This window comes from Geospiza fortis, unplaced genomic scaffold (assembly GCF_000277835.1).
Source record: "Geospiza fortis unplaced genomic scaffold, GeoFor_1.0 scaffold11, whole genome shotgun sequence".
In the NCBI taxonomy this organism is placed as follows: Eukaryota; Metazoa; Chordata; class Aves; order Passeriformes; family Thraupidae; genus Geospiza; species Geospiza fortis.
The window spans coordinates 2,639,514-2,650,987 of NW_005054304.1; the positions used below are offsets into that span (position 1 = coordinate 2,639,514).

The 11,474-nt window shown below is 38.6% G+C and overlaps 1 protein-coding gene across 1 annotated transcript; it reads right to left on the reverse strand.

Annotated features, from left to right (window-relative positions):
• Positions 1–2,084: 2,084 nt before the first annotated feature.
• On the reverse strand, positions 2,085–9,717 carry TMEM184C (transmembrane protein 184C). The gene is made up of 9 exons (XM_005418205.3): positions 9,587–9,717; positions 9,453–9,489; positions 8,553–8,758; positions 7,585–7,659; positions 6,709–6,802; positions 5,662–5,774; positions 4,912–5,011; positions 4,286–4,457; positions 2,085–3,890 (listed from the first exon to the last, which is right to left on the reverse strand). Exons 1-9 carry the CDS (start codon positions 9,667–9,669, stop codon positions 3,598–3,600), a joined length of 1,173 nt encoding a protein of 390 aa, XP_005418262.2. The 5' UTR covers positions 9,670–9,717; the 3' UTR covers positions 2,085–3,597.
• Positions 9,718–11,474: the final 1,757 nt, after the last annotated feature.

Genomic DNA, 11,474 nt, shown 5'->3' on the forward strand with positions numbered 1-11,474 from the left:
TGGGACAGAGTCCTTGTTTCTCAGACTGTGATTCAACTTCTCAGTTGCCGGAGCCTCCTACATCAGTGTATTGAGATGTTCCCCTTGTGGGAGGTCTGAACAGCATTCCAGCTGCAGTATCACAAATTAGTGCTGCACACAGAGCATTCTAAAAAGCTGTAAAGGAGTGCTGTTGGGTAACTCAAGCTATACAATGGAAGGTAAAACTGGTAAACTTTTTAGAATCCCCCAGAAAATTTTTTCTAGGAATACAATGGGAATTAACTTATCTGTAGAAAGTTGTATAAAATACATCTGTCTCTGCAGTGCTCCCGACGATCTTCTACAGCATTACATCTTGGTGTAATGCAGGTAACCAGTTCCTCCTCCTAAATTTGTATACAAATGGAAGACTAAAAAAAGGTTTGCACTCAGGACTGATTCTACCTCTGCAGAGAGGAGGAAGAGTGTTACCAAGATTTTTCTGTAGCTAAGCTTTTTACTGTGCAGTCTGTTTAATGGAGAAGAGGCAATTCTGTGATCTTGGCTTAACAGCAGCCAGTATAATGAGCCATCCAAAAATGATTCTTCTATAAGTTCTGGGGCTGCTGGAGTCATGATATACTCTTCATTAAGTCAAACACTTCAGATAGTTTAACTTATTTCTATATATCAATTTTTGTAAAGTCCACTCAGTTTAACTTCAGGGGCTGTTAGAGATGGAGTTGTCCCAGCCTCAGCTGAACCTGCACCCAAGAAATTGCTGTAATAAAGCTGCTTTTGGATGGGTGGAGGAAACGTCTCCATTTTATTTTTTTCCAAAGTAGAGGCACCAAGTAATGTTTTCTGAAGATAAAGTAACTGGATACCATCCTTTATCCAAGGGGTACAATGTATAATGAAATGCAAGTGAGTTAGAGTAGGATAGAGGCTTTTGATACTACAAAAAATCCAGTGTTTCTTAAACACAAAACCATGATCCTTAAATTTTAAGTTAGTTTGACACAACTAAACCTGGCAGGTACGTGGTGATTTCACCAGAGTGCAGTTGTATAGAAAAGTGTTTAGGTTTCTTGTGCAAGAAGACCTCTGATAAAAACAAAAACCTTACAGAGTAGGTTAGGTGTATTTATTAAGATTTGAGTAATTAAGATGAAAGGAAAATTGCTTCAAGACGAATGACATTCTAGTCTCCTTGAGTAAAGCAAGAGCAATCCTCAAGACTTCTGATTAAAAAACTTGGGAGGAGATTTGGCATAAAACAACAGACGAATAAATACAGTTAAGAGGAAAATGAACTATTTGCAAATTAACTTTTTATGTAATTGTGATAGGTTTTGCTGTGGAATACTGTGGTAGTGGTTTTCAAAAGACAGGGTAGGTATCATTGCAAGATTTGTATTTATTTTTTAAATTCAATGGCAGTTTCTAGGGAAAGGTACAATCCTATAAGCTGCTGCAATTAAAAAAATAACTTTTCTCCCAGAAAGAAACAAACAAGCAGGAATATTATATTGTGCAAATAAAATAAATAAATAATAATAACTTAGTAGTTTTCAATAAATACCCTGAAAGAATTAACCAAGACATTTAAATAGCTGTTTTCCTATCAAAGTCCTCTCTGAACCCGTTTGACACCAAACAGACATAACTTCAAGTATTAAAAAAAATGTCCTCAGAGTGAGGTTTTTGGAGAGCTAGAGCAGAGTAGCTACTCTGCTTGCAGCAGCCCTGCTCCCTCAGATATTACTCCTACCCCTGCCCCTTTTTACCTGTATAGATGCAGGAAATCAGGTTATTTCTGGTAGTGGCTGCAGTGGGCACTGAGGTCCCAATGCATTGTGAACCTGTACAAGTTGTTTCCTTTTAGAGCAAAGCTGGTACATGCATAAGGTGATACCTGGGATCAAGCATGGATTAAAAGATTCTGATTTTTCATAAGCCCAAACAAGAATTCCTTTAACAGTACAGGCCATGAAATACTGAAAGCACAAACTCTTGCAGCAGTTGTACTTAAGATCCTCTTCTTCTATGAGGATGGTTGTAGTCATGTGTCATTCACACTCTTAAATTACTGTAATAATAAATCAAATTGATAGAAGGTGAACTGTTTAAATAAAATCTTTAATTGCTTATTTACAACAAAGGCAATGAGTTGGCAAATTGAAAATCATGATTTTCACTTTCTCACTAACTTCAGATACAGCAAGTACATATTTCAGCTATAAAATATGCAGCCTAGTGAGTAAGGCGCAATATTTACATCACACTAGTACTGCAAAAAAAGCACTTAAGATGAATTTACTGACAGCCAGAAGTTAAACATTTATCCTGGAAATGCTAACAATGCTGAAAAAGAAACTTAAGATCTTGTCATTTAAAAAGGAGTGTTCTACTGGTTTGGTTGTTTTTGTCAGATTGCAAACATGCAATAATAGTAAAAATCTGATAATGGGATAAAAACAATGCCTCTCTGACATTGTCAGTTTTTGCAAAGTAACATTTTGATAAAAGTGTACTGCTTCTTGGGCTGAAATCTAGTCCTAGTAACTCCAGTATTAGATTACTACATAGTTTTACCTCGGCAAAGGTCTTCTCTGGGGGAAAAAATAGCTATTACATTTGAATCCAGGCTATACTAGAAGCATAATACGATCACACACAGACACAAATTTAAGAACACAAATTACTACAGACACAAGATATCCTGCTTTAACAGCTTAAAAAAACTTAAGTGTTAAAGAACTTACTGCAGCCCAAAATAAAGAAATCAGTTTTGTTTTCTACTTTTTGATATCCTTCATTTCCCCTCCATGTATTTTAAGGTAAGTAACCATTATTCTTATTTCAGAAGGCTAGGGAAAAGAATAGTCAAGGTAAAGTATCAATCCAAAACCTACCATCCTGGCTGTCTCTTCTGGATATAAAAGACTTACAAACTATGAGCCTCAAAGACAACAGATACACCAACCATATGATCTGGGCATGGGCTTTGATAGCAAGGCCTGCAGGGAATGTTTTCTTTGTAGAGCTTCTTTACTAATGCTGGGTAGTAACTATCTTCATGAAGGGACTTTATTTAGCTATGTAGGAATGGGAAGAAGGTGGCATCTGTACAGAAGCTATCATTTCACCCACATTCCATTCAGCACTGGCTATGGAAGTTAACCATCATTACGACAAGCAAAGTTAACACAAACAGTTTTTGCTACTGCTCTCCTTAAAATACATTCCTGAAATTAGGCTTTCCCATTGCTAGTAGTACTTGCACTTCATTTTTATATGAGCAGAGGATTTTTTTTAAATGTTTCTTTTGCACTAATGAAATTCAGTGTAATTTTGATATGATGTGGAAGCATTTAGCAGTTTAAGATGATGCTGAAATTTATGCAGAAACCTTTACAGTGTGCGTGTTTCATATCCATGGGGTACTCACAGATGCTCACATCCATTATAGATTCTGGATTCAGATGTCAGTTACAGCCATACCATATCCTCTTCCTGTCCATGCAGCAGCTTTCTCAAGCTTTTCAACTTCCATCCTTAACAGTACATGTTAACAGGACACGTGTGGCAAGTATGTAATGACTCCTTGACACATTCAAAGAAAAGGCAAGTTTAACTTTTATCCAGAGCTTTCTCTGCTAAGTTATTCTCTAGTTCAGGTGATTCCTCAGCATCCTGACTGGCAGAAGGGTTAAAAATCCCATCCACTGCAGGGGCTGTCGTCGGTGTTGTGAGAGGGGTCACAGTGTGTCCAAACCCCTGATAGTGACCCATGGGTGAAGATGGCATTGAAGAAGCATCAGAAATTGGGTCTTGAGTAGATGAAGACAGTAAACTTGTATGCTCATTTTGTTCATGATCCTCAGCAAAAAACATTTTCCTTGGCTGGCCCAAAACTGTCCTCCCTAGAATTATGCAAAATGAAAAGGTTTTTTAATCCTTCCAACACTAGTCTTTGAACACATCAACTCTAAAACAGTCATGTTAAATTAGAAGTCTTTGTTTTGTATTAGTTTTACATGGGCATTGTTAGTTTTAATAAAGAAAAGTATGTCTTTCCATTTAAGAGAAAAACACCTAACCTTTTCTTCTTAAAAGAAAAATTAAAAACTAGACTCTAAATCAGTCAGGAATTCCAGAAAGAAGAAAGTGCCAGATAAACCATGAAATGCTCTAGGCATGCAACTGCCACTGATTAGGTAATAGAATGTTCTCAGGCTACTATAACGGTGGGCAATAGTGTGGCACGAAGCTGGAAATGCAGATGCTGTTGATAGATTGTACAAATCCTGTTACTTACCCACATTTCGAACCTGTTCGGAGATATCTGCCCTTAGATCAGAAATATCCCACATTGCAAGGAAGGAGTCAAAGCATGAGCCTTCTTCAGCCTCTTGAACATAAGGTTTATAGGAAAAACTGTAGTGATGTGCAATAGCAGCCAGAAACATCTCCACACAAATAATAAAATCCTGCAATGACAGAGATACTGACTTAATCATTCATAACTGGAGAAAAATAGTTCTGGGTTTCTTCTACAACTGAAAGGCTGCAATTGCCCTGGGATACTGACATCAGCTACTTTTCCACCAGGATATTCCTGGCAGCTTTCAGAGAGCCATACATACAGGACTTCACTTAAACAGACAGTTTAACAAGCAGCAGCTCTACAATGAATACCTGCAAGAAGAAATGCAAAGCTATCCAGACATATTTCACTGGGGCACATTCCTTCTGCCATGGATATAGAAGTGTTGAGCATAAAACTCACATGGGCTCATTGACTCAAACTTAGCCCAGCTTAGAATAAATCATTACTAATCAAGCCTGTGTTATTTCCTTGAGTATTTCCAAGTATTTCCTTGAGTTCAGCTATGGCATCTTCCATATAACCATTTCTCCCCAGAAATAACCACCTGCTCCTACCTGTAAGCCTGTAGCCACAGCTTCCACACTTTGCCAATCCCAGGTGTGTTTCTCAGAAATAACACCAACTTTCACCAGCAATGCAATGAGCACAGCCTGCCTATAAAGAGAATTTATTATAAGAAGTATTTGTATTAGAATTGCAACAGTAGTGCCAAAAATCTGCAAGCAAATCTGGTCATATGTATACATAGGAAGAATCTTAAAAAAACTTGGATTTTAAGAGGAGGAAACAAACTTAACGGGAGATGTCATTCATCCCTGACCCAGAACAGAAAACTAAAGAAGAGTTTGTTGCTCCAGTTAGTCATTAGAACAAGTTCCTTCTCTTTCAGGATGGTGCTGTACCTCAGAAAGTAATGCTCTGATAGTCAAATACACTCCCTCATTAGCAGCTAAGTGTGAGCAACGCTTAAACAGCAATTTTTATTTAACTTACAGTAACGTATTTTGAAAAAGTAATTTTTTTACTTTTAAAAGGAAAAAAAATAGTTTTGAAATAACTTCAAGTAAGGAGTCTAAAATAAGTTGTGTTCTTGAGAATCATGTTACAAAAGAGCAAGCCTAAAAAATAATCTTAAATGAACAACACCCTCTCCAACACAGTAGTACCCTCTTCCCCTCACTGAAGCTCACTAAGGTTATGGGTAGACATTCTAAGCCCTCTAACTTCAGTAACAAATCCAGCCTTTTTAGCTCTTCTACAATCTGCTCTGAGAGCAAGAAGTAACAAGTTAAAAATCCACTTACCAGAAAGAAACAAAAACTACCATCTTCACACAAAGAAACTTGCCAACAGGCTGGATAGGGTTCAGTTCCTCACGCAGTACTTTATAAAACAGCACCAGACAATACATGGCAAACTGACAAGGAAAAGAAAAATGAATGGAAGCTTTCAAATCCATGTTTATTTTGTGAGGGACTTGTGTTACACTATCTCTACAGTTAAAATATGTATCATAGCATGAGACAACCTTAAAACGCTATCTGTAATTTTTTATAAAAGACTTTCTGATTTAAACACTTGCTTTTTTTTTTTTTTTTTATTCCTGAAATTCCAGTCATTTCAACCAGGACACAGAAGCTGGTGCTGCTGTTGGGACTGCTGTCACAGCAGAAAGCAATTACAGCTCCTTCTGTGACAGTGACCCATCAAACACGGGTGGCAGCAAGAGGAGGACAGAATTTCCAAATGATCCCAGTTTTTATGATGTTCTGACTCCTGCTACTGTTGCCAAGAGAAGTAAAAGCAATCCATGGATCCCAAAATGAAACTCTCAATTTCAGGGGCTGACATCCTACCCTGACATTATCTGACAGCTGACCCAACCAGAAAAGGTGTTGGGTAGGCCAGACTCTCAGCACTGCACACACCATTTTCATTTTTTCCTGTGAATGTTATCACCATTTTTAACCCAGGATTTTTAACATATTGATTCTTTGTATGAGTGCTGGGAGGAAGCTGTGGGGGCAAGTGAAGTCATCTCTTACCAGAGAGGGGCAGGCCTGCAGCTCTAATGCCTGGGCCATACCACCTCACCCATCAAATAATTTGGGGTAGAAAGGTGCTTACTTAATGGAGCTTCATTGTAAAAATAACAAAGTTTTAGATTATCTGGTTTTCCAGTGTTTTTCCATACATAATATTTAACAGACAGCAATTGTGACTTAAAATAGAAAATATTCTACCTGTAAGAACTACCAGACATTTACACAACTACTGCCAACAGTTCTCATAGAAGATTCACATAACACTGATGAATTCCAAGAGCAGAAAGATGTACTCCTGATACTCACTAGTTGTGACATGTTGTTAAGTATAACTAGGTAAGTCCATGCGTTGTTGAAGCTGAAGTTTCCTTCATCATACACTCCCACCAGTTCACAAATTCTGGAAGATTTTTTAGAATTAATCACTATGGAGTAACAGATCACTTCCCTCAAGTACTACATCTTCACTATAGCAAGCAATCCTTAGAATTCAAAACCTCTTCTGGTACTCAAATATGGGCACCGAAGGCCTGCACAAGAATCAGTTTCCAACAGCACGTACATATACATATACATATATATATATAAAAAAATAGAAATATTTATATGGATATTCACTGTGAGTAGCAACTTTTTTCACAGTTAATTTCACAGAATTAACAGTAATGACCATCAATGCAAAGCACATGAAATTAAGCTTTCAGTATCATCATGCCTCACTGCCTACTGTTCCTTTACAAACACAGGCTGTATGATATGAAGGCACACAGTCAAGCTTGTCACGTGCAAAGTTTAAAAAAATCTTAGAAGTTACAAGAAGCCTGCCTTTAAAAATTCTCAGTTGTTGAAGTCAATGAAAAAAATGGAGGAGGAAAAAAGAATCTAAAAATTAAGTGATAACAAAAATGTTTTTCCCACCCCAACAGTACTTCACATCCTATCCCACTGATTACAGAAGCTGGCATTAAATATTTATGATTTCAATTCTGCAAATAGTCATTTGCTATAGAAAAGCCATAAAGAAATCATAAGTTGATTCAAATTGTTGGGACCCATTTAGCATGCAACACGAGTCTGCTTTCAAACTGCCTTGATCCAATACAAAGGGCATGACAATTCTTTCCAGTGTAACTCAAAATCATATCCTGAAGATCAATATTAATTATTTATCAGTGTACTTACAAAGCAATGATGGTAGTAAATGGTCTGACAACAGTGTACTGCAAAACACCCAGTTTACATCTAAATAATAAAACTCTGAAAGACAAACAAAAAATTCATTGTACAAGGATTTAAATACAATTCTCTTATGGATGATTCCTATTCTCAGTAGGTTTACTAGGTTAAATTTTAATTTGATGGTAATTTCAACTTCTACATCCAGGACTTAAGATGTTGCATCATATGGTGTGTATACACAAAATACACAAAAGAGATGGATATTTACATGACAGTAAATATTCAATGATTCACTTATTTTAGCCATGAAAAGCTTCTGGCTGGGCTAAAAAAAGAGAATGCAATTTTTGCTGTGTTTGATGTAAGAAAAACTTTGAGTCTAAATGAAAGAGACTTAAAAATCATAATAATTGCCCTAAACACTTAAGAGAACCAAAGCTCTTTGCCCAGTATGGCAAACTGTATAAAGAGGCTGTGACCACTGAAGCCCACCTTCCCTTCCCCTCTCCCCAAACAGCTTTATCAAAATCAAAATCTCTTGAGAGAGAGATTTTATCAGTTTAAGCATTCAGAAATAGACAGTATAGATGCATAAGGCCTTTCACCCTTCATCTGAAGTAAAAACAACAGTCTATCTGGTCTACTCCCAATTCCACATGAGGTTTTTGGCAAATAGCAAAAGATGCAGATTCCAGGAGAGGTTTTTTAATATTTGTAAAAATAAGAAAGTTTTTCCAGCACCCCCTGAGTCAATCCATGCATGTTAGTAACTAAGTCCAATTCACAGGATGTTTTATAGCTTGATTGTCACTTGCCCACAGCTGCTTTCAGCAGAGGTTCACAGTTGATCAAACACATACAAACCATAACTCCCTCCATCAAGCAGCAATTGTTATGCTGCTAAATATGAAAACAAAATGTTTGGATCTGCCTACACAGCCTAGAGCTTGAAGATGTCATGATATACTCACTCTCCCATAGCCCACGAGGGACAGCAACAGAGAGGGGGCAGATGTCTCTGCTGATCTTTCGCCTCTATTATTAACACCAGGTTTGGGTACCGGTTGGTTAAGTAATTTGAAAGAAAAACCATAAAGTTATAGATGACATAAGCTTCATAGCATTCTCGACATGTATCCACATATATTGCAATCTTGGGGTATTTCAAAGCTATCCACTGCAAGAAGAGAGGTACACAAAAGGTTATGTGCGAGAAAGACAAAAGGGATCCCAACGACAACACTGCTTCAGAAAGCTCCTGAGCCAGCAGGCACTGACCAAACAGGGCTAAGGGGAGAGCAATGCTACAGCTACAAAATAACACACACAGCTGAGCTGCAGACCAAAACCCGACTTTTTACTTTTAGTGAAACTGTGGTTATGGATCACCTGTCAGAGCTCTCAGTTTCTGACTATCACAGTGCTGTTATACTGCACAAAGGATGTTATCCTTTGTCCCCTGAACCAAAAAGGAATCATTTTAGCACTCAGCATAACTCAGGAAAGAATTCTAGTAGTAAGCCTAACTTGGGTAAGGAAGGTACAGCACTGAATTTTGAGGCAGTTCTCGGATCAGTCCTGTTTCCACTTCTGCTCTTAAGATGGAAGGGCCAAAAGCAAGCTCCTGTCAAACCCCCTTCCACATCCATCATAAAGGATACTCAAGGACAGGGTTAAGAAAGGTTATCAAAAGCAACCCCAAATCTCCAGAAGAAGAATGTGGTATGACTAGAGCTATGCTTCTGACATAATGCCCAGAAGTTTCTAGGACTACCCCCTGGATGCAGCACTGATTCTGCCTGACACTGTTTTCCCTCAATCCCACAACAAACAGAATTCGATTGAGCTGGTAACAGCAAGAGAACACTTACACTGTCTAAACTGTAAATCGGCACCATCCACAGAATCCTGTTACAACAACAAAAGAACATTTTACATTACTAAAGGTATTTTTAGTCTGAATTAAACCCAATATTTGTAGCATAGGTAAAATGTGAAATATTACCTTATTATTGGTTTCTGCAATTCAGGTTGAGTGTAATGGACTAAGTGTTGCAGTATCCCCCAGAGAGATATTGGGATAGTCATTAGCAGAAATATCCCAGCGATAAACCATGCCTTGGTATGAATTCCAACCTTGCAAGATCAAAGTTTCAGTCTTAATACTCTCAAGTTATTACAAGTACACAAAACATTCCACAAAAGCAGAGTAAGGCCCAGTACTTAATTTACTGAAACCCACAACAGATTCCTTGTTTTATGTATGGAACTTGTCTTCATTCAGTGCTGCATTATAAACTTTCTGAAAACCTGTGGATTTAAAGTCTCTTTAGCTTTAAAATCAAGTTCCAAATAGTAATCAATTAGTCTTCATTTAACAAACTGAAACAGATATGGATGTAGACACATAAAACCATAATGTCTGCTAAAACACAAGGTTGAAATTTTAAATCAAAGCTCTCTGAAAAACAACTAATAATCCTAAGTACCAAAACCTGAGAAATTTAGGAGACTCTTTTCAGTTTCCTTTGATGAGAATCATTTCTCTGATCCCCTACTTTACATCAACATCCCATGTCTCCTGTTGTTTTCTGGTTTTACTTCTGATCAGTTCCCTACAAGTATCAGACTTAATGGTATAAACTTCCATAGAAACACCTATTATGCTGAACATGCATTATGCATCAGAACAGGAATTCAAACCTGAAAATTTTAAACACATTCAAGACAGATCTTACTATCATTAAGTCCTGAAAATTATACCCTGAAAAAGCTTACCTCCAGGGCCACAGACCTATATCACATTGAACAAGACATATATTTTAAGGTTAAAATTTTACTTCTTGTTAGAGAAGCAATGTGATCATATGTGTGTGTAATTCACATACCACAGTTACAGTGCCACCAGCACGAAAAGAGGAGCCTCTCTATCCATAGAGATGCTCTACTAAATTCTCCCAAAACAGACAGAAATATCTTTATGAATGCCAGCATTAGTACTAAGTTTCAAAATCTACGTTCTGGGATGAACTTACGGAGAGAGCCACACTCTTCTGGGTGGTGCCCAGCAACAGGGTAAGAGGCAATGGGCAGAAACTGATACCCAGGAAGTTTCACCAGACCATGAAGAAGAACTCCTTTACTGTGCAGGGACCATGCACTGGGGCAGACTGTCTAGTGAGGGTGGGGAGTCTCCCCTGCCAGAGATATTCAAGAACAGTCTGGACACAATCCTGTGCCATTGCTCTGGGACAACCCTGCTTGAGCAGAGAGGTTGGACTAGGTGATCCACTGCAGTCCCCTCCAACCTGACCTACCCCTGTCACTTTGACACTCTTGGCTGACTTGAATTTCTTCAGAATTGTACCAACAGTTCAAACACCAACTATTACGGAAACAGAAGGAGAAAGAAACACTGCTCTGTTCCTCTGAAGTTCACTACGGCTTTAGCAGCAGGACAAATGAGTCCAGCAGCACCATGGCACTTCTCCAGCCTGTCCATTCACGGAATGCGTCAGGTTGGAAGGGACCACAATGGGTCATCTGGTCCAACCTCCCTGCTCAAGCAGAGTCATCCCAGAGCACAGGATGGCCCTGGATTGTGTCCAGATGGTTCTTGAATATCTCCAGCAGGGGAGACTCCACAGCCTCTCTGGGCTATCAGCTCCAGTGTGTGGTCACTGCACAGTAAAGAAGTTCTTCCTCATATTCAGGTGGAACTTCCTGCGCATCAGTTTCTGCCCGCTGCCTCTTGTCCTATTGCTGGGCACCACCAAGCAGAGCCTGGATCCATCCCCCTGGCACCCGTGATTTCCATACTTTTACACTTTTCCGATGAGGTAACACATTTATTTCCCTGCCGCCTCCCTGCCCGGGGCCGAGCCCGCTGCCCG

Excerpts from the sequence above, each read along its gene's own strand:
- TMEM184C (XM_005418205.3), bottom strand. The coding sequence starts at position 9,669 with ATGACTATCCCAATATCTCTCTGGGGGATACTGCAACACTTAGTCCAT. Across the intron at positions 9,490-9,586 it reads TTGCAGAAACCAATAATAAG|GATTCTGTGGATGGTGCCGA; the intron begins GTAATATTTCAC and ends TTGTTGTAACAG. Across the intron at positions 6,803-7,584 it reads TTTACTACCATCATTGCTTT|AATTTGTGAACTGGTGGGAG; the intron begins GTAAGTACACTG and ends AAAATCTTCCAG.